This window comes from Pristiophorus japonicus, chromosome 4 (assembly GCF_044704955.1).
Source record: "Pristiophorus japonicus isolate sPriJap1 chromosome 4, sPriJap1.hap1, whole genome shotgun sequence".
Taxonomy (NCBI): Eukaryota; Metazoa; Chordata; class Chondrichthyes; family Pristiophoridae; genus Pristiophorus; species Pristiophorus japonicus.
In genome coordinates this window covers 275,713,820-275,737,685 of record NC_091980.1, presented here as the reverse complement: position 1 = coordinate 275,737,685, position 23,866 = coordinate 275,713,820, and the positions used below count along the sequence as shown (strand labels likewise).

Here is a 23,866-nt window from a genome sequence, read left to right as displayed (position 1 = left end):
TCTGTTAATTAATAAAGGATGAGATCAGTACAGTAGTAAGAAATGATCTTGGCTCAGATGATCAAGATGTAGAATCAGTTTGGGTGGAGATGAGAAATAGCAAGGGAAAGAAGTCACTGGTGGGTGTAGTCTATAGGCCCCCTATCAGTAGCTACACTGTAGGACAGTGTATAAATCAAGAAATAATGGGGGCTTGTAAGAGAGGAACTACAATAATGGTGGGAAACTTCAATCTTTTATATAGATTGGACAAATCAAATTGGCAAAGCTAGCTTTGAGGATGAGTTCATAGAATAATACGTTGTGGAACCAACCAGGGAACAGGCTATTTTAGATCTGGTAATGTGTAATGAGACAGGATTAATTAATGATCTCATAGTAAAGGATCCTCTACGGAAGAGTGATCATAACATGATAGAATTTCACATTCAGTTTGAAGGTCAGAAACTTGGGCTTGAAACTAGTGTCTTAAACCTAAATAACAGCAATTAGAAAGGTATGAAGACAAAGTTGGCTAAAGTGGACTGGGAAAATAGATTAAAAAGTCAGTAGATAAGCAGTTGCATTTTAGCTCGGAGGGAAGATTGGATAAGCTGGGTTTGTCATCTTTGGAATAGGAGATGTAATTGGAGTGTATAAAATTGAGGGGCCTAGATAGAGTAGAGAGGTCAATAGACAGGGAGCATAGATTTTAAGTAATTGGTAGAAGGATTAGAGGGGAGTTGAGAGCTTTTCACCCAGAGGGTGGTGCAGGTCAGGAATTCACTGCTTGAGGGGTAGAAGCAGAAACAGAAACCGAAACCCTCATCGCATTAAAAAAAATACTTGGATAGGCACGTGAAGTGCCATAACCTCAAGCTTTGTATGGCTTGCACACGATGGGTCAAATGGCTTCCTCTTGTACTGTAAGTGCCAGATTCTACAATTCCCCTCCACCCGAACTCTCCACTTTGGCCCCTTGTAATACCAGTGTATGTCATCAGCTGTCTATATGCTGAACTCGAGAATTTCTTCCCTAAACCCATCTTCCTCCAAGACCCTCCTTAAAATTGACCCCCCCCCCCCAAATCTTAAAGATAATTTACAATTGTATATTGATTATCAAGAGTCTTCCACTCAGTAAAGCTCACTCAACCATATATCCTATGTGTATAACATGCAAGCTTAAAAAAAAGTTGCATGATTGATAAAGCAATTCCAAGTTTTTAAAATTTGCATGGTGGGGAGGGAGCAGGGCAGAAAGTAATCACTCGGGTAGCAAAGTAACAAGTTTTTATTGGCTGTTTCAACTTTTCTCCACCCCTCCAACCCAATGATTTCCCAAGTGAACACTTAAACATTAGTAACAAAGTAGAGCAGCTTCGATAGACCTTCCCGTCAACTTTACAGATTTATGTTGGAAAAGCTGCATTAATGTGTTTACTTAAATGTAATTTAGTGAAACAAGCGTGCAAGATAGTGGAGGAAAAAAAAACAATGCCACATTTCTATTATAACCAGTACAGGCTGTGGAACCAAAATGCATTTCATAAAGCAATTTATAGAACATGGCTTCAGCTTAAGAAAATACAAAATTGTTTAGATGATGAACAAAAAGTGAAGATGCTAGCTCATTTGAATGTTTGCAGACAATGTAGTACTGTAACTAGATGCCACCTTTAACTCTTGATAATAAGCACATGTAGAATGGGATGCTAGCTTCTCATTTTCTTTAAAAGCCAAACATTAAACATTTTCTGCACCAAGTCCTTTGATGTTGAAGCACTTAGTGCAGTTCTAAACCAAAATCAGCAGAGTTCCAACAATTTACTACTAGCTTGTGAACTAGACTCTAAACAAGCTGTTTGGTTGCCAGATTTGTTTGCATCACCATCAAACCCATCTTAGCATGAATCTTAATGTCTTGATTAACAATTCTAAATAATGCACGTTTAGACCTATTTTAGTTTAATGAACTATCCCTTCTCATGATGGCAGTAGTTAGTTTGTTTTTGAATAGGAAGTTGGACAAGAATTATCTAATTTTCAGCTGCATGTATAGTTTGATATTGAACAACTACCACACTACAGCTGTCAAAGCTTATTGGATTTAGAATGTTACCAAGTTTTCTTTAACTTTTGAGGAGTGGGAGGGAATGTAGATGGATGGCCCAAGCAATGTCCATCATACTGGCCGAGACTGAATAGTCTATGTCCAACTTGTCCCAAAATTTATATGGTCAAGATTCTGTTTAAAAGCCATTTAAAAATCATACTGTGCATATATAGTACAAGCCATTAATTTCCATTATAAAAGTTTCAGTACTGCATCTCCTTGGGTACTTTTCCCTCACTATATAAAATGTGTACCAGTTATATAGTATATAAATTCTCAATTTCTATTGCTGCTGCACATTTATTCTCTCTGCTGCTCTATAAACTAAAGAGGCAAAATAAAACACACTGGGGACAACCAGTTAATTTTAAGTGCCATTCTTAGACAGACTTTTTTTTTCTTATGCACATCTTTGAGCAATATTTTTCCTACTAAAGGGCTTGTAGCCTAACTACAAAAGTACTGCATTCCATCCACTCGCCGCCGCTTCTTTGACTGAAGCTCTTCAAAGAATTGTTGTATATCTTCACTTGTAACAACCTGTTGCATACAAAGGCAGAATTAATGATTTTCATATTCGAAGCTGAAGCTCTTATTAGTACATGATTAATATTTTCAGTTCCACTATAGTGAGTGAAAACAATTACAAGACAGCAAGTTGGAATCCTTTCTCCTTTAGGCAGTGATCACGCCATCATCACAGAGCCTGATGCTGAAGCAGCAATGCACTGCAGGAGATGTGTAGTAATTCAGAGGCTGGTTTTCCTTTCCAACCCAGGACTGCTGCCAATTGGGTAGCATCTTTTAACATGAGCCCAGTTACAAATTAACCCATGTGTTGGTTAGGGGATCAAAAACATGGTCATCAGAGGGAGCCTTCGTTCCAAAGGGCAGAAATTGCTGAAATTCATTTTAATTTCCATCGACGTGGATCTCAGTCTTGGGTAAGTTCTAAACCAGTGTGTGAAGCCTAAAACATTACACCACTGTCAGTAATTAATGCATGCACTGAAGGCAACAAAAAGTTTAGGTGGGGGTGTCCATAACTGCAAAGCTAGCTATAGTGCACACATTACCTCACTTTTTGATGGCATTTATGTCCCATAACTCTCTTTCCTTCTTTCTTTCTCTCTTCCCTTCCCTCCCCCTCCTTCATTCTTCCAAGGCCTTTTAACAGAAGTAAAATTCCGTTGGAGACAAGTAGTTAATTGCTATGTGCTTCCAGGCAATAGATATTTGGGTTAATCAGCACCAAGATGACCTCAAAACAGATGAGGGGGCCCTGTACAAATGGAATGTCTCCTAGCCACAGTCAACATGCATCTCATGCAGGAAACCAGAATGACAAGTCCAGCTAATTGATAAAATAGTAGAACCATTACATTCCTTATTAAGGGAGCGTTTAACATTGAAGTTTTAGCTGAAGTCCTGTAACTTCAATTGATGCCACTGCTAATCAAATGCATTGCCATGTGAGACATCGCTGCTGTAGTTATCTGATTTTCTGCAGTCAGTTTTAAACCTCTACACACTACACCAAAACCTTCAGACACCCCACATCTAATCGAATCCACTGGTATTTTCCTACACAAGGGATATGCTTTACTATGATTACGCCACCTCAGCAACGGGTTGATAATGTAGCCACGTTCATATTAGTAATAAGATCTGCTATAGGCAGACTTCTGGTCTGACTTACCTTCAATTACTTGTATAAACAGAACATTATACGGATACAAAAGGAACTATTGTCCCTCCAACAGTCTGTTCCATTCAATGTTTTATTACTAGAGGATTGTGCAGAGTTTGCTCTGCCAAGTTCACTCTGGCTTCAACATAAACAGGGTGCTAAGTAACAGTGGTTGAAATCATTTGTTGGAGCTTAAGGGGTATTAAAACCATTTTGTTTACACCACAAAACAGGAGCTGCATTCAGTAGACTGTAAATGCACACTGCAGTCGCTGGTGTAATTTTGTGGCACAGTAAATATTCAGACACAGGCTCAAGCTTTGAAATGGTGGTGTTTTGAGGTATTATATAACCTCACAGCAAACTTGACCCAAGAAGCAAGATTGTGAAACTAAACGGAGAGCATTTCCAGCAGGCTTTTTGGGCAAAATGTGGTTAAGATCCACAAACTCGACACAAGCTGAATTGAATCCAGTCTATTCGGCTCAATTCCACACTAGCTATTTGTTCAGTCTAAACCCTTACATTCTGAATAACTGTAAAACAAACTTCAGTGAATCAGACAGACATTGACCCATCCTTACCTTTCCTTCATCTGCAAACCTCTTCAGATAATCCTTCAGTTCAGACTTTAAATCATTGTATTCTAGATGGGGGAAAAAAAAACCAACAACTCTCACTAAACCGCTCCATACTGAGTGAATGGCAGGATTTCATTCTGTGGTCAACAGTAGTGTTCTAGTTTGCTGCAGTCAAGCCACACTTCACGTGCACTGGCACCTTACCATAGAAACCCAGGCAAACACAAAAGCTGCGGACTTTATAATAGTATTTTCACCACACAACACTGTACACAATACTCATTATAAATATGCAATATTGAAGACCCATTTGCTTTGGTGTCATTTTTCGGAGACTGATTTTCACTTGTTTAAAAAAAAACTTGAATTTATTGCTTGGGTGGTTTTAGCCTGGGCCTAATCTCATTGTTCCCCACTTATGGCCTCCTTTAAAAAAAATCAGTACAGTATTTGAGTAAATCTAACTGCTTTGTGTAGATAGACTGGGGAGGGGGAGGGGAGGGGAAGAAAGAGAGGGAGAGGGGAAAGAGAGGAGAAGGGGGGAAGGGGGGGGGGGGGGGGGCGGGGAGGCTTCAAGGAGCCTAGTAGAAAAGGAAATGCAATGCACTAGTAATAATACTCCCATCCCAACTCCACACCCTAAACAGAAAATTTTCAATCCCTACAGTTAGCACAAAAAAAGCCAACACAACCATATTTTACTTCCTCCCCTCCCCCCCACCCTCCATCCATCATCTTACAATCTCCAGAGGTTTGTGTAAATATTCAGTACAGAAGTTGAAATGGTCTTTGGCAAAATTGATAAAGATTTCTTGCTTCACAGGGATCTTTAAATGATCTCAAACACATTGTGCACAGAGCTCAGCATGTGGGGGTTCAAACAAATTTGCATTGGAAAAAAATTCAATTATAACCAAAAAGAGGACCCGTTTACCATAAATGAGTTCAACTTGCTGGATTCTATTCATGTTGCTCAGCGCAGTCATTAATGGATCACACCTCTCTCCGCCAGACTCTTCATCGGTTTTGCCTTTATTCTCATAGGCCAGCACTGTGTCAAACTCGTCCAACAGAAAGGAGAGTTCTAGTTCTTTATACAGGTTCTGAAAAGAAGCACCAACTCTTGCATGTGAATACAAACTGACCTGGTCATAATTAGAAAGATGTTACAGCAACACCCTGTCAAGCAAAATCTCATTTGTTAAAAATAAAACATCCTACAATGTCAAATCTCATTCAGATCAGAGTGATTCCAGAAAGAAAAACATTTAAAAAAAATAAAACTCCTGTAAAAGTTGCAGGATACACTGATGGAGGATTCGAGTGTACACAAAACTTTAATCTGCGTATCCCATTTAAAATGAACCATGTTCCTTTGCAACTATCTCTTGTCCTTAAAAGCACTTACATCAATTTAATAGATCACCACCACTGTGGAGGATGTATGTACTAGCTTGGAATGTAACAGCAGCATTGTCAGAGATCCAAGCACAAACATTCTAATTACACTGTGTGTTTTCAGAGGCGATGTACTGCAAATTCCTCTCCTCCCCCCAAGACATTTGCACCTTGCATTCCTAGATACAGAATGAATGTATTTATATAAAATAGAGCCTTTGACAAAACATCAATTGACACCCAAGTTGAACATGTTTTACGAACGTAGAAGGGCGTGATCAGGGCCCAGGAGAGGCGCGGGCCCAGGGGCAGCACGGGCCAGCCCACACTGCGATATATGCGCGCTAGGTCCGTGCAGCAGAGCTGGTCTCCAGTCGGCTTGGTTAATTCTTGCCACTGGACCAAGACCTAGCTCGGTCAAGCCCGTGTGTTGGCTGGGGTGCAACGGCCACCACACGTTTTTTTTTAAAAAAAAATTCATGCACAGGCATCTTCCACCTTTCAACATGTAGTTCAGGACCTGGAATATTAGGTCCTTCATTGAAACACCTGTGAACTCATCTCTTTTTGGTGTGAAAGCAAGTCATCCTCGATACAAGGGACCGCCTATGATGATGAACATGTTTTAGGGAGACATCTTGTGATCTTTCATTACAGGAGTTCTATAATTTTTAGATGAATAATTTAATACATTGTGTTTACAAAGTGGCTCCCTTTCCAAGTCTGATTGTAACTGGTGGCCCAAGAATGGTTTCCGAAATAAGTCAAACCTGCAACAGCTGGGGACAGCAAAAAAAAAGGTTGGAAATGTACAGCAGGTCAGATAGCATCTGTAGAAGGAAGACATGTTCGTGACACTGTGGGGTGAAACCTTTCAACATTCCAGTGAAGAATTACACACCCAAATCATCAATAAGCTGCCATTTAACGTTACAGATGCTGACTGACTTGTCAATCCCCAGCATTACTGGTTTCAAATAAACCACAAAATGAACACTTGCTGTCCTTAAACAAAACAAAACAAAAAAATTCCAGTGGTTGAGTTTAACTTAGAGACGAGATAAATTAAACAAGAAAAGCCATCCTTCAAATCAAGAACATTTACGAAAAAAAGTTCATGCAAGAGACCAGACAAACCATACCTTGCAGGACTGGCAGGTACACAGCTTGTTGCGCCAATTAAGAGGCCAGTAGGTGGCACAGTCTCTCTGCACATCACCTCGCTGTTTCAGCTGCTGCAGTTTGCAGCCAGCATCCTCCTTCACACTGCAACTTGCTTCACTGCCATTGGCTGCCTGGGATAGAAAAATGATACAACCTTTAAATAAACTACGCCGCCAGGTGTCAAGCATTCAGTACAAGAAACATACCTATATTACAGCTTTCTAGTACTTTTAAAAAAAAAACTACAATAGCAATAATGGGTGCCAGGGAGTGATTAACTGGCAGACTCATGATCTATAATACAAAACCAAAAAGCTTACATCAAACCTTTGAATTATTGAGATAAGATTACTGTAATGGGACAACCCGTATGCTCCACAGTCCTTTAAAGGTTACTGTTGCAGTGATCACAGATTAATGAAAGTCCTTAAGTCATAAACATTCAGGGTCAGGGGAAAACAAGGAAGCAATATATATATATGTATATGCAACTAAGTGTTTGGGGTGACTGGTGACTGATAATATGTGGAGTTTATACCATTGTCCCAACAGTAAAAACAGAAGAGGAGCAATCGAGCAGCAAGTGCACCAGGTAAAGTCAGAGATTGGTATGTTTGATTTAAAGCGCAGCCCGGACAGGATCATTTGACCTGCTTTATATGCTCCAAAACATTTAATGGTAGTCAAGTAGTAGAGTCTGGTCTTCCTGGCTTTACATTAGTACTGTGGCGATACACAAGAGCTTTTGTTAGGCCAGGGAGTAAAAGGTAGATCAAAAAAAGCTTTAATACTGCCTTCTCCAGGCTAGAGTACAGCATTCGCTGACAGGAAAATGCCATTATGCGATCAGAGAAACTTGCACAGCACAGGCAGCCGAGTTAGGGTGATGGGCAAAACTTACTTGATTATCTTATTATACTCTCTAGTTACAGACTCACCGACAACCAGTGAAAGATGTTTCCCCTTATTTACTTTAACAAAACCTCTCCATTTTGAAAACCGCTGTTCTATCTCCTCTTAAAATCGCTTTGTTTTGCCCTAATAAAACTTACTCGAATCGGTCCCCACAACTAAAGCTGCTCATCCCTGGAATCACAGCAACTGTTTTCTGCACTCTGTACAAGTTGCTGAAATCTGGACACAATATTCTAACTGGCATAACCAATGACTTGTATAGGTATGGGAAACGGGCAGAGGATGGAACCAAGTGGATAGGTCTATCAGGGAGCTGCCAAAGGCACAATAAACCGAATGTTCCTGTGCTGTGAATGTCTGTGGGCATTACCCAGCTGAGACTGCAGTGCTCAACTATGCCACATAGTGGCGGGTTTTATGGTGGAATGTACCATAAGAAAATGAAGTACATGTGGTGAGTTGTTATAAACCCTGCATATAAACATCAGGCTCCAACATACAGGAGCACGGAACATCTATTTGGTTTACCCAAAGTAAATAGATTACAGTGCTAGTGAAAAATCTAGGTCACCTCAGAATTCTTCTCAACGTTACAGCTTGTGGAGGGTTCATTGCGCTTGGTTCCGGTTTCCGCACAAGCCATGGTTTTCTGGTTATGTGTATCTCCATTTTCCTGTATCGCGCACACATCAACAATGCCATCCTCCATTTTGGTCAGTGATCCACAATTACCAGTATCTGCTGCCTTGTTCACTGGAACAGGGTTACAAAAAAGGAACTTTAATGACCAGATCTCAGACTCTCCTCCCGCCCCGCCCCCCCCCCCCTCCTATTACAAATATGGCAATGATCCATCAGCAAGACACTTGACCAGCTCTGGAAGGGCTGCCTCCCATTAATTTTCCTCCTCTTCCTCCCACTTTCATGAAATAAAATACCCACCCCCCACCCCCACCAGTTCTTTTGAAGACACTAGCTGGGACACCACTTCATAGTCGCCAGCGGCTCTCCGTCACCTACCTCCACTCACCCTCCCCCCAACCCCACAAACCAAAAAGTGAATTCAATCAGGAGGCAAACTTGGTAGAGCAGCTAGTAAAAGGCTGGGTTCCCAACACAAAGACTAACGAGTTCAAGCCCCAAGCAAAGCGAAAGTAAACTCACCCAACCCGCGCGAGGCAATGTTTGTTACAAGGTTATGACCAAGCTCCTCGACAGATCACCGGATGGCAGAATCAGTCCCATCCCACTAAGGCACATCGTATTCAGTCACACCCACCAACATTACCAGCTCACAACAGGTTATAACACAATGAGCCATGCAAGACACCACAAGCCTTCAATAAATGCAGGGCACCATCATGTCCACTGCCCCTAAAAAGCAAACTTGTCTGGCCAAGGTTTGGCACTTTGTGATTAAACAACAGTAACAAACATCTGGAGTAAGTTTTAAAGCAGGATTTAGCATTGTCAAAAAGATTAAAAATACACTTTAAAAAAATTGAAATCAGTCAAACCAATCTTCTTAGAGAGGATAATCTCCAGCAGGTTACACGCAGTATCAGCTTGGCTTCAGATCATTGGTTTTTCAATCTAAAATAATATTCACTCTTACCCCACCGTGATTGTTGCCCTGGTTCTCTACACCCCGCCCCCGCCCCCACCCTCCCCCCATTAACATGTAGGGCACAAGGTTGGAAAGCTTTTTGTTAATCTTGAAGGTGTAAAATATACATTTACTGGAGTACTGGAATGAAGGTTTGTAGCCATGTTGGAGAACAATGAGCTCCAGATCTCAGCTGCTTCGCCACAGAAGAGGAAAGGTTAGGCAGCAAATCACCTTGGCTGATGGACAGGCTATACAGCAAACACTGTCTTGGGATTAGCTGGTCGCCCTGCCCTCAGGCAGTCTCAATTCCTATGGGAAAATCTGTTCTAAAAATTATTGAAGCAAGTGTTGTTTTAGAGCCAGCAGCCCCATTACTTTCACGGAAGCTCATCGGTCCCACTGACGGAGTCACTTGCCAACAATCTCATTGGCTGCCTGGTGAACAATCAGCAAATGCAAACAATTGTGTTGCCATGGATGACATCACAAAATAATTTCAAAGCAACAGTTCTCATCTTGCTCTTCTTCCTCCCCCTTTACACACAGCAATAGTCAGCAGCCTTTTCACGTCTGACAGCAGGTCAAACTAACTCCAAGAACACCGCCACCACCAGAGATCAACTCATACAGCAAATCTGGCCATCATTTAGTAATCTTACTCAAAGGTCAGACAGTGGAAAATAAACTGGTATACCCAACCGGAGAGTTCCTGAATTACACTGGACTCGTTACCCAACACAGAGACCCCCAAAGGTCAGCGAGCACAAAATAAATCAAATAAGGTGAAAGATGGCTTCTCTGCACTTGCTCGTTTTAAAGACAGTTAACGTCGCCACTGCAGTGCTTGGTGCAATGTCATACCTGCAGCAATTAAGCAGTGTGTATGTGATCTGTAGCATGCAGCATCATCGCAGCAGTGAAGGACCAGACTGCTACATTCAGCAAAGTGCAGATAAAGTGGCTTTACTAAACTTCAGACCAAACAAAGAGAATACCCCCAAAACAGCAACGGCAACAGAAACAATGCTGCGGGAAAATCAACGCCGGTGCACTCAAAGATCTTGCTAAGAAAGCCCTACTCAGCCAGCGCCCCGCTACCAACAGATGACTCCCAGAGACAGTGTCTCCAGAGTGTCTGGTCAACCCTCAAGGCTTCCATAATCAGCACCTGCGAAGAGATGCTTAGTCACTAGACAAGGAAACAGTAAGACTGGTTCGATGAGAATGACCAGGAGACCCAGGAGCTAATATGCCATAAACGCAAGGCATTCTTGGACTGGAAGCAGCAACACAACTCGAGGGCAAGAAAGCAGCTCTACAGATGTCTGACGGCTGAGGTCCAACCGAAAACTTGTGACCTAAAGAACAGATGTTGGGTGGAGAAAGCTCAAGAAATCCAGCAGCTAGCTGACAACCATGATGTGCGAGGATTCTTCAGCGCAATCAAGATAGCCTATGGCCCAAGCACCCAAGGCCCTTCCCCACTACTGGCCAAAAACAGAGAGGTGCTCATCAAGGACAGAGAGGCAGTCAGTGCCCGCTGGAAGGAGCATTTGGAGGATCTCCTCAAACGAGATACAGAAATATATAGACATAGAAAATAGGAGCAGTAGTCGGCCATTCGGCCCTTTAGGTCTGCAACGCCATTCAATATTATGGCTGATCCTCTATCTCAACACCATTTTCCTGCTTTTTCTCCATATCCCTGGATGCCATTTGTTTCTAGAAATCTATATCGCCCTCTTAAATATATTCAGTGACTTGGCCTCCACTGCCTTCTGTGATAGAGAATTCCACAGGTTCACCACCCTCTGAGTGAAAAAATTTCTCCTCATCTCGGTCCTAAATTTCCTACCCCATATCCTGAGACTGTGATCCCTTGTTCTACCTTCACCGAGGCGTACGATAGCATGAGCCTTACACTAAACATCCGTAAGACTAAAGGTCCTTTACCAACCAGCCCCCACCACACAGCACTGCCCCACCCTGGTTATCAAAATCCATATTGGACAACGTGGACCATTTTCCATACCTCGGGCAGACATCGACGACGAGGTCCAACATCACCTTCAGTGTGCCAGTGCAGCCTTCAGTTGCCTGTTTGAAGACCAGGACCTCAAACCCAGCACCAAGCTCATGGTCTACAAAGCAGTGGTGATACCCGCCCTCTTATATAGCTCAGAGACATGGACTATGTACAGCAGGCACCACAAAACACTGGAGAAGCACCACCAACGCTGCCTCCGCAAGATCCTGCAAATCCATTGACAGGATAAGCGCACCAACGTCAGTGTCCTCGCTCAGGCCAATATCCTCAGCATTGAAGCACTGACCACGCTTGATCAGTTCCGCTGGATGGGCCACATCGTCCACATGCCTGACACGAGACTCCCAAAACAAGCGCTCCACTCGGAGCTCCGACACGACAAAGTGGGCAGAGGAAACACTTCAAGGACACTCTCAAAGCCTCCTTGAAAAAAGTTAACATCCCCACCGACACCTGGGAATCCCTGACCCAAGACCGCGCAAAGTGGAGAAAAAGCATCCGGGATGGCGCTGAACACAGAGTCTCTTCATGAGAGCAAACTGAAGCCAAGCATCGACAGCAGGAGTGCGTGGCAACCCAGGACTCACCTGTTCCTTCAACCACCATTTGCCCTACCTGTGACAGAGACTGTAGGTCCTGCATTGGACTCTTCAGTCACCTGAGAACTCATTTCTAGTGTGGAAGAAAGTAATCCTCAACTCGAGGGACTGTCTATGATGATGATTAATCTTCTCAGTTCTCAGACCAACAAACAGAGAATATCCTCAACTGAAGCAGCAGAGCAAAGGTGCTTCCTACCTGCCACATGTGTTGCGTAGGCCCAAAGAAACAAGCATCTCTTCATACAGCTCCGACATACCATTTCCTGATACTCTACATTCTCTGGTAGAATGGCACCAAGATGCTGGAAATCAAACAATGGTCACAAATTAATTGGACTTTAATCGCTTAAAGCAGTAACCACCACAGGAATAGAGGCGGGCTGCGCAATATTACTAATGAAGGCTGCTATTTTAGTAAAGCCACCACCAAAATAGTAGACAAAAACTGCATACGAGTATTTCACGACATTCATGACCAATATCCTATAGCACCACTTCAATCCCTCAGTCTTAAAACTGCAGATCCTGATGCAAATGCTGGATCTCCACTAGTGTCAGTTCACAGGACTGATAGCGATCAAGTGTCGTTATGGTAAATAGCAGTTTTGATTTATATTTTTACAGGGCTCATAAAGCTAATATACAAAATGTTAATATATACTAAACATAGCGCCGCCTGAAAGGGTGGTGGAAGCAGATTCAATGGTACCTTTCAAAAAGGAGAATTGGATAAACACTTGAAAAGGAAAAACTTGCAGCGGTATAGGCAAAGTTCCCTCTTTAAAAAAAAGTTGTGCGCGCGCTACCTTTGAACTTGCCGGTATCTTAGAGGGAACATCTCGTGAGCAGCCTGTGCCGTTGTGCGTAGCTTAGAGGGAATACTGGCTCTGGGGAAAGTGCAGGGGTGTGCGACTAATTGGATAGCTCTTTCAAAGATCGGGCGCAGGCACAATGAGCTAAGAGATCTCCTTTTGTGTTGCAAGATTCTATAGCACAAAGAGGAGGAACTCTTGTTCAGTGGAATGTAAGTGTCCCTCCAGTTAATTATGATACAGTAAGTGACAGGTAAGTAGCACAGAGCAACAGCTACAGCACAATATCTGCAAGGGAAAAAGAAAATGGGGGAAATGTTATGAATTTGTGCTCCCGGCACAGAGTTTTGCCCACTGGAACGCTTATGGGAAATTCAGACAGAGGTAAGTGAGGCCCACAGGATTTTCTAACCATTATCTCTGGATATGTGCTTCCAGTGTGCAGTGCTCTGAATTCCTTAAATATGCTCCAAAAAGTGTCAAGCTGTTCATGGGTGCAAGTAGATGTGGTGTATTTGGATTTCCAGAAGGCATTCGATAAGGTGCCACATAAAAGGCTGCTGTTCAAGTTAAGTGCTCACAGGGTTGGGGGTAATATATTAGCATGGATAGAAGATTGGTTAACTAACAGAAAACAGGGATAAATGGGTCATTTTCCGGTTGGCAAACTGGAACTGGTGGGATGCCGCAGGGATCGGTGCTGGGGCCTCAACTATTTAAAATCTATATTAATGACTTGGATGAAGGAACCGAGTGTAATGTAATCAAGTTTGCTGATGATACAAAGATGGGTGGGAAAGAAAATTGTGAGGAGGACACAAAAAATCTGCAACGGGATATAGACCGGCTAAGTGAGTGGGCAAAAATTTGGCAGATGGAGTATAATGTGGGAAAATGTGAGGTTATCCACTTTGGCAGAAATAATAGAAAAGCAAATTATAATTTACATGGAGAAAAATTGCAAATTGCTGCAGTACAGAGGGTCCTGGGGTCCTTGTGCGTGAAACACAAAAAGTTAGTATGCATGTACAGCAAGTGATCAAGAAGGCAAATGGAATGTTGGCCTTTATTGCAAGGGGGATAGAATATAAAAGCAGAGAAGTCCTGCTACAACTGTACAGGGTATTGGTGAGGCCACATCTAGAATACTGCGTACAGTTTTGGCCTCCGTATTTAAGGAAGGATATATTTGCATTGGAGTCTGTTCAGAGAAGGTTCACTAGGTTGATTCCGGAGATGAGGGGGTTGACATGAAGATAGGTTGAGCAGGTTGGGCCTAGACTCATTGGAGTTCAGAAGAACGAGAGGTGATCTTATCGAAATATATAAGATAATGAGGGCGTTCGACAAGGTAGATGCAGAGAGGATATTTCCACTCAGAGGGGAAACTAAAACTTGGGGGTATAGTCTCAGAATAAGGGGCCACCCATTTAAAACTGAGATGAGGAGGAATTTCTTCTTTCAAGAGGGTTGTAAATTTGTGGAATTCTCTGGTCCAGAGAGCTGTGGGGGCTGGGTCATTGAATATATTTAAGGTGGAGATACATAGATTTTTAAATAAAGGGTTATGGGAGTGGGCAGGGTAGTGGAGCCGAGTCCATGATCAGATCAGCCATGATCTTACTGAATGACGGAGCAGGCTCGAGGGGCCAAATGGCCTACTCCTGCTCCTATTGCTTATGTTCTTATGCAAGTGATTGTGTTATGGAAGCATGTCACAAATTTCCACAGTTTAAAATAAGAATTGTCCAGGCTGCAAAAACTGAAGAGGGCCGCTCAATTCAAACAAAATTAACCTACAACTGATTGGACCCATAGAGAGACACAAATCAAAGGACTAGCGGATCAATCGTGAACATGCAGCCCAGTGTATTACTTATACATAGATTAAAACTGGATGCAGAGAAGATGTGTGGACCAATAAAATGATCCGCAAAGACATTGGGGTGAAAGGTCATTCAGATCACATTTTCCCCCCCCCCATTGGTACCATTTCCAATGGTTGTGTGTGTGATTGTTTAAATGCTTTGACAAGATGCTGCTTTACTATAAATAATAAAACAGAGAATGCTGGAAACACCTGTGGAGAGAGAAAGAGTCAACGTTTCAGGTCGATGATCCTCTGTCAGAACTGGAAAAAGTTAGAGATGTAAAAGTTTTCTTTAAATGCAAGTGTTGGGGCAGGGAGGGTGGGGGGGTGGGGAAGAAAAAGAACAAAAGTCTGAGTTAGGATTGAAGGCAGAAGAGATTGAGAGACAAAAGCGATGATGGTGCAAGGCAAAAGGAGATGGTAATGGGGCAAGTTAAGAAACAAAAGATGAATCTAGGGGAGGTGTAAATGGCAGAAGGCGAGAGGCTACTTTAGTGGACATTGATTATCTATTTGCCCACATTAGCTTTGCTTGAATAAAAATGGGATTACTAAATGTAATGGTTCTTCAATCAAGAATACTGTTTTCTACCTAATTTTTCATGCAATGCAAATATAATAAAATCTATTTCTAAAATGATATCCAAACAGACATACATAGCCAATGGCTATTATTGATCCGAGAACACAATGCTGATTAATTCAGTGTTTTTTTTAAGCATCATTAAGCTTCCTAAAAAATAAAACTTTACAAGGTAAATTCTTAAAGAACAAAGAAAAACTAGTAACGCTTCTAAAGAACAGATTGAACCCACTGACCGGAGCACAATTAACTCAACCTGCTATACTGCATAATTCTGACAAGCTTAATTGCATTTTGGCCCAATAAAGTGCGAGTGAAGAGATTGACCCAACATAAAATTTACAGCACAGAAACAGGTCATTCAGCCCAACTGCTCAGAGTTTATGCTCCACCCGAGCCTCCTCCCACCCTACTTCATCTAACCCCATCAGCATAATCTTCTATTCCTTTCTCCCTCATATACTTATCTAGCTTCCGCTTAAAAGCATCTATGCTATTCTCTTCAACGACTCCATGTTCTATATTCTAACCGCAGTTTGTCGATACTGCCTGAAAATAGACATTTGAGATAATCCTCAAGACGAGTCCGATTTGTCTTTTCTGCAGCCTTTGACATGGACAACCACACCATTCTCCTCTGTTGCCCTCGCTTAATTCCACTTTTATTTATTTCCCATATTACAACAGTGACTTCACTCCAAAAGTATTTAATTGGCTCTAAAGCACTTTGAGACATCCGGTGGTCGTAAAAGGCACTATATAAATGCAAGTCTTTCGTTTTGCTTTCTTTCAACACAGCCAGACCATTTTTACAATGGCTTTCCTTCCCAACCCCGCACCATTACATCCAAAGTCACACAAGGATCTGTCCTCTGTCCTCCCTTTCCTTATTTATATGCTGCCATCATCCACAGGCATGGGGTCAGCTTTTGCATGTATGCTGATGATACTCAAGCGCCACCTCTCCACTGCCGCTATGTTGTTAAGACTGCTTATCAGTCAGTCTTCAATGAGCTGCAATTCCTGTGTCAGCCATGGCTCAGTGGGTAGCACTCTCGCCCAAGTCAGAAGGTTGTGGGTTCAAGTCCCACTCCAGAGACTGGAGCACAAAAACCTAGGCTGACACTCCAGTATAGTAACTGCGGGAGTGCTGTACTGGCAAAGGTGCCGTCTTTCGGATAAGGTCAAACCCAGGCAGCGGCTGATTTCTCAGGTGGACATAAAAAAATCCCATAGCACTATTTCAAAGAGCATGGGAGTTATTCTCCAACATCCTGGCCAATATTTAGCCCTCAAATCAACATCACTAAAGCAGATTATCTGGTCATCATCACATTGCTGTTTGTGGGAAATGCATGGGCAAATTGGCTGCTGCATTTCCTGTTACTATAGTGACTACGCTTCAAAAGTACTTTATTGGCTGTAAAGCACTTTGGGACGACTTGAAAGGCGCTATAGAAATACCAAGTCTTTTTTCCCCAGCTAAACATGGGAAGACCAAAACTATCATCTTTGCCCCCCAATAAACTCACAGCCTAGTCCTCTCTAGGTCATGCTTGGGAAAAAGTATTTTAAGCCACGCAGCACTGGGCTGAAATAATATTGTTAATAGCTCAGTCACAGCTGATGGTAACAATCTGAGATAATACATAATCACACAAAAATCCAATTGGAATAACACTAGACTAAGTACAGCATATACCACCATACAGGTAGCAATAACATAAAAATCACTTCAATCCCTTCCACGTTTAAAAAAGATGGATAGATTAAGATTACTTTCTCCGCCCCCAATTAAGCTCAGTTTATTCCAATGACAACCGGATAGCTGTCATTTAACAATATGCATTTTAAAAGTTAGCTTGAATCATTCTTATTCTCTCATGGCCAGGTAACAAGCCAACTTTACTTTCTCCATACAGATTTGATGGAACATGGAATGCTTTGCCATGAGGATTAGTTGAGGCAGAGAGATTTGCATCTTTGAAGACAAAAAGCAGATACATATTTGAAACGGAAGATAGAAGGCTACAGGGAGAGGTCAGTGGGATTACTTTTGGACAGATACACAATCAGCTATGTCATGTAAACTTTAATGGTTCCAAAATGAAAGATCATTAGACTTAAAAAGAAAAAAAATTACATATATGCGAATGGTTACCTTACCCTTCCATGGAACCAGTCTTCACACACCACACACTGAATCATTTCATCAGGGGTCTAGAGAAACAACAACACACAGGCTCCATCAGGCACCAGCCTTGTATTAGAGCTAGAATTTGCAGCAATACCAAGATCAGTTTGGGAATACCGCACCTCATCCTCAGGATCTGGATAAGGCCTCTTGCAGATACAGTACAGTCCAAAGAAGTTGTCATTGTATTTATTTTCAGAATTTGTCTTTTCTTTTTCCTGATAAAAGAAAAAAAAAATGAAGCTGCAGGAAATCAGTGAAAATGATTTCCTGGTTAATTAAATAACTGCAAGCATGAAACTGCAGCACGAGTAATATTGTACAATGGACATTCTGCTATCTACGAAAATAAATAAAGGAGGGGTACAGACAGAATATTAAGGGTGGGGGTTAGAATTCAAAGTAAAACCTTCTAGAAAATGCAACAGGAAAAGAACAATGAAGCCAACATTGATGAATCACCAAATCCTTCTCCACAACTGCACACAGTACATACAATTCGAGAGTGTATAAGCCAGGACCAAAATACAATGCTAACATTCAATAAAAAGAAAATGAACACTGACAAATATAGTACATCAGCACACTCCCTGATATTCCCAGTTTCTATACTTTATTTCTACTTCCCCCACTCCAAATCAATCTTTCATTACTGATTATTCTCTCCGTTTCAATTACTGTCCCACATTCTTCCATGTCTCATTGCCTGTACTGCCATCGCTTCACTAGTTCAGTTCCTCTTGCTCCAATTCCATTTCACATTTCCCTCCTTCATTCTCATTCTCTCTCTCTCTCTCTCTCTCTCTCTCTCTCTCTCTCTCTCTCTCTCTCTCTCTCCTCTCCTCTCCTCTCCTCCCCTCCCCCCCCCCCCCCCCCCCAAAGTTTCTGCCTGGTTTCTCTCATTCCCTCCTTCTCAGTCCACCATTACCTCAACAATCCGTTTGTCCTCATTTCTCATTCTGTTCCTTTCTCTCCTCCTCCTGCCCCTTCCCCAGCCGTTCCCTCTCTTTGTCTCTCCCATTACCTTCCCCTCATTGGCTTCACACAGTGATCAGCAGTGGGTCAGAAAGCAACATCGGACTTTCACCTGCTTCTGTGTAAGCAGAGGGGTCAATAACCAGGGGGCATAGATTTAAAGTAATTGGTAGAAGGATTAGAGGAGAGTTGAAGAGAAATCGTTTCACTCAGAGGGCGGTGAGGGTTTGGAACTCACTGCCTGAAAGGGCGGCAGAGGCAGAAACTCTCACCACATTTAAAAAGTACTTGGATATGCACCTGAAGTGCCGTAATCTACAGGGCTACGGAGCAAGAACTGGAAAGTGGGTATGAGGCTGGATAGCTCTTCTTCGGCTGGCACTCTTCGATGGGCTGAATGGCCTCTTTCTATTCTGTAAATTTATGTGATTCTACAGTAGCAGTGGTGCTGCCGTCCATTTCATCCTTTGGCAGGCTTCGCTCAAAGGGGATTAGAGTGGATCTTTCCATTTCCACCCCCACCCACCCTCCTTATTGGCCTGGTTTTTTGCCTCTCCCAAGAGATTACATGGCTATGGGGAGGGTGAGGAAATATCTAGTCACGATGCTCCAGCCATCATGCGGTATGGGGCACCTTGATGGACCAGCTGGTCTTTTCCAGCCCGTTAATTCTGCATGTTCGGCTTCAGACCAGAGGATTGTTTCAGGGCCGAGTGCATGTAGCGGACTCCTCTCCCCACTGGATTATGGTAGTGCATTTAGACTCAAAATTCGATTTGTCAAAAATATGCTACAAACATATCACTGCATCTGATCAGAGGACCATTCTGGTATCATAGTTAACTATGAACTAAAACTAATTTCCAAATGGCTCTTATTCATTGTAAACAACATCAGTTTTCAATGATGTTTGGAATTTGGCCTCTAAATAATGCTCAGGTTAAAAAAAGTTGTATACAGCAAATCGGCTAATTGGAACAGTCAATGTTCATTTGAACCTTTGGGAATCTGATCCCTTACAAAAGGGTAGAGAGATCACAGGGTTTTGGAACAGGCCCTCTTGCTAATGAAGTTAATTACTAAAAAAAATGATTCTTGAGGAAGGGAGTGAGGAGAGACAACAGGATGTCAGTAGTGCAGAAGAGGTCAGATATTTGGGTAAAGAACATGGAGCATGCAGTCTACATCAAAAGCCAACACTGGGAAATGCAACATGTGCTTTTAAATGCTAGAACTGTCCCTGGCCCTTAGCTCCTGCTGACAGGCTTCAACCAATTCATAACAGCTCCTACACTACAAGGTCAAATAAAAAGCCGAGTGAAAGGTTAATGGCCATAGTAATGGCTGTGTGACAGAAACTTACCGAGAAAAACTTGCACTGCAGATCATTAAACTTGCTGTTCCCACAATCACAACGAAAGTTTCTGGAACAATACAAGTAGGTAGCTATTAGTTGTCATCTTTTAGCGATAGAAATTACCCTCCAAAACTATGGTTTACAATTGGACTATAACTCTGTTAAAGTCAGCACTTTACATCCTAATATCATGCAGTAATTTACATATTGCTGGATTTTAGCTAAATTTGCACTGATATAACTCTTGCAGGATATTACAAATATCCATTGTTGCCTGCAGCCAAAAAGCTGGGCCTCTTGTTTGTGAATAAATTTCCCATGGGCACCTGCAACAGATTTCACCTCAAATTTTAGTTATCACATTATCAGGCCTTCGCCAGCCAGACCTTCCACCCATTGGATTTCATCCTTCCCGAACACCATCCAGCACCTTCCCATTACAGCACGGGATGCCCAAGATCTTTGTCTCCGTGGGCCGCACACTTGCGTGACATGGAGCCTCAGGGGCTGCATATAAAGTTTAAAACCAACATTCCTATTCATTTGCATATATCTCCAGTCATTGATGCCAGCAGATCTCGATTTAGAATTTACCCATCAATTAGGCAATAGCACCAAGAACAGCCTTTTCCCCCAAATGCCCATGGCCACAAAATAAGAAACAGAAGACGACTGAGTGGAGTTCACGTGCAGATGAACATGGCAATTGCATGTGGCACACAGGCTAGAGTTCGCATGAGCCTGCAGTCTACAGCAGTGCCAGTAATGAGTCCAGTATCCTGGTCTCAACCAACCTTCCGAGTTGTTCAGCGCCTTCTGTGCAAAGAAGTACTTCTTGCTGCTTGTCCAATGCTTGCCCTTCACAGACCTGAGCCTGTGCCCTCTTGCCCCGCTGCCTTGGTGGATTTAAATTGCGTTCTGGGCTTACTGTCTCTGTCCCGTATAGTATCTTAGTATTCAGTTTGGAAGGCTATGGAGGGCAACACCATACCTTTTCGTGTACAATTCAAACAGCTCATGGCCTTCATGACACTTGTAGCTGCAGGCTAAACAGATGCCAGCAGGTTGTCCTCCCTTTGGTGTACAGGTATTACAAGCATACAATGCCTGCCTCTTCACATAGCCCTGCAAGGAAGAAGACAGCAAAGTCAGAATGAAAGCACTTACAAAAGGTGCAGCTGTGACATCTTCCATCACTTCCTAGAGAGAGACCATTTAATGCAGCTGTTGCTGGAGCAAATCCACAAGAGGCTAACGGTGAGATTAAAATGAACCTCAGAGGAAGCTGAAGTCTGAAGGTCAGGCAAGCACGGGGTTTAACTCGAGAATGCTGTACTGTTGCATTACCTATCAAGCCGCCAGATGTGCTACTGAGCAACAGATGAGGTTACACGTTTGGCCCATGCCAAATCAGCTGATTTTGGACAAGGTGCTATAAAAAAAAAATCACCTAACTTAACACAGCCCAGGGATCGAAATCAGGACCTTCTTGGGCTGTACGAGATGCACTGGGATATCAGCACCAGAATCCCTACAGTGGTTTTCAAAATGTTCCTATGCAAGACTCACTAAAAATACTGACCCGCGCCTGTAAATAGTAACACACTCCTGAAAACCTGATTCCAACTTCTGAAAGACCATGTTAACCACCTAAATGAAAATAGTACGGCATTATACAAACTGTTTCTTTTCTACAACTGCAGAAAACATTTTTGTTGTATGCAACAGAAATATCATGCTAGTAACTCAACAAATACAAAAATGTCAGATGACCTACTTCCACACCAAAAAGGGATGAGTTCGCAGGTGTTTCAATAAGAGACCTGACATGCTAGGTCTCAAACTACATACTGAACATAGAAACATAGAAAATAAGTGCAGGAGTCGGCCATTCGGCCCTTCTAGCCTGCACCGCCATTCAATGAGTTCATGGCTGAACATGCAACTTCAGTACCCCATTCCTGCTTTCTCACCATACCCCTTGATTCCCCTAGTAGTAAGGACTTCATCTAACTCCTTTTTGAATATATTTAGTGAATTGGCCTCAACAACTTTCTGTGGTAAGGGTGGAAGATGCCTACGCGTGGATTATTTTAACGTGGGGTGGCCGTTGCACACCAGCCATCACACAGGCTTGACATAGCTAGGTCCTGATCCAGTGGCAAGCGTTAACCAAGATGACTGGAGACCAAGCTCTGCTGCACGGACCTAGTGCAGGCTGGCTGTGCTGCCCCTGGGCCCTCGCCTCTCCTGGGCCCCGAACCCTCGCCTCTCCTCTGGCCCGATGAAAGATGGAGCATTATTGGATGTTAATAACCCTTCAATTAGGCTGGAGTTTAATATTTTGATATTTCAAATAACAGTGTTGATATCTGATTTCGCCAAGATAAGAGACTAATTGATGTCCTGCTTCTGACAAGGAGTATACGAGGATCATAGCAACATTGCATTGCTGGGGTCTTTGCAGTGTATACCTCTCAACCTGCAATGTGTTCAGCAGTTCTGGTGCACTTGATGCAACTTTCTACGAATAGGAGCAGAGCTGGGACCCTGCAGAATGCACTGGATCCTCAGTCCTGGATTACACAAGAGCAGGGACCCTACAGAATGCACTGGATTCTCAGGCCCTGGACTACACAGAGCAGGGACCCTACAAAATGCACAGGACCCTCAATTCCTGTATTGCACAGAGCAGGGACCCTCAATTCCTGTATTGCACAGAGCAGGGACCCTGCAGAATGCACGGGACCCTCAATTCCTGTATTGCACGGAGCAGGGATCCTGCAGAATGCAGTGGACTTTCGGGCCCTGAATCACAGAGCAGGGACCCTGCAGAATGCACTGGACCCTCAGTCCCTAGATCACACGGAGCAGGAACCCTGCAGAATGCAGTGGACTTTCGGGCCCTGAATCACAGAGCAGGGACCCTGCAGAATGCACTGGACCCTCAAGCCCTGAATCACAGAGCAGGGACCCTGCAGAATGCACTGGGCCCTCAGTCCCTAGATCACACGGAGCAGGAACCCTGCAGAATGCAGTGGACTTTCGGGCCCTGAATCACAGAGCAGGGACCCTGCAGAATGCACTGGACCCTCAAGCCCTGAATCACAGAGCAGGGACCCTGCAGAATGCAATGGGCCCTCAGTCCCTAGATCACACGGAGCAGGGACCCTGCAGAATGCACTGGACCCTCAAGCCCTGAATCACAGATCAGGGACCCTGCAGAATGCACAAATACCAACATTCCAAAAAACAGAACGAAGCGACTCTTGTCGAGCCAATCACAAACGGGCCAGAACACATTACGTAAAAATGGCGCGGGTAAAGGCCGGAGTTCCCGGGGAGGGGGCGATGTCCAGCTCAGTACCGCGGCTGCGAGGGAAGCAGTTGCTTTATAGCAACTCGCTGTCCGGGGCACCAGTCCTGAGCAGGAATAAATCCCCAAACCCAGGACTGCAAACACTGACTGCGGCCACTGTGTATTAATTAAAAGGCGCCTTTGTTTCTTGCTGCACCGATGTATTGATAACATGTCTGAAACTGATCAGTGTAATGGACTCGCTCCCTTATTGCTCTGGGGGGGGGGGGGGAGGATCCACAATAACTCTCTTTATTTGGTGCTGGGAATTGCCGTTACTTCCCCCCTGGGGACCAGGGCCATCCCACAGCCCGGCTGCTTATAAATCTGCGCGGTTCAAGGGGCCAGCCCCAGGCACAAAGAAAACTCCTTCAAACTCACGTCCGAGTAGGAACATTTATCCGAGTCGCTGCCGCCCAACACCGCGCAGGCTTCGCTCTCCAACTTGTCGTTCTCCTCCAACACCTCGGCCAGAGACACGATGGGATCCTCGTCCAGCCGCCGCTTGTGATTCTCTTCATTTGCCGCCATCTCCAAATCTGCAAAGACTTCCGGGTTGCGAGCTATTTAAAGCTGCAATTCCTCCCTCCCTCCTCCCACCCCTTCTATTTTAAAT

At 43.3% G+C, this 23,866-nt stretch overlaps 1 protein-coding gene across 1 annotated transcript; it reads right to left on the bottom strand.

The window, feature by feature from the left end:
- Window positions 1-1,257: 1,257 nt before the first annotated feature.
- Window positions 1,258-23,823, bottom strand: ubr7 (ubiquitin protein ligase E3 component n-recognin 7). Its single transcript, XM_070879509.1, has 11 exons — window positions 23,632-23,823; window positions 20,884-21,017; window positions 19,899-19,959; window positions 17,683-17,778; window positions 17,533-17,586; window positions 12,298-12,403; window positions 8,415-8,596; window positions 6,907-7,059; window positions 5,301-5,469; window positions 4,370-4,431; window positions 1,258-2,635 (listed from the first exon to the last, which is right to left on the bottom strand). The coding sequence occupies exons 1-11, from the start codon at window positions 23,779-23,781 to the stop codon at window positions 2,543-2,545; spliced, it is 1,260 nt and encodes a 419-aa protein (XP_070735610.1). The 5' UTR covers window positions 23,782-23,823; the 3' UTR covers window positions 1,258-2,542.
- Between the last annotated feature and the right edge of the window lie 43 nt (window positions 23,824-23,866).

Bases quoted from the DNA above. Each gene is read 5' to 3' on its own strand.
- ubr7 (XM_070879509.1), bottom strand. From the start codon at position 23,781: ATGGCGGCAAATGAAGAGAATCACAAGCGGCGGCTGGACGAGGATCCC. The intron at 7,060-8,414 runs GTGACCTAGATT...TTTCTATCCCAG, and splicing joins ACGTTGAGAAGAATTCTGAG to GCAGCCAATGGCAGTGAAGC. The intron at 4,432-5,300 runs GTAAACGGGTCC...TCCCCCATCTAG, and splicing joins GCAAGTTGAACTCATTTATG to AATACAATGATTTAAAGTCT.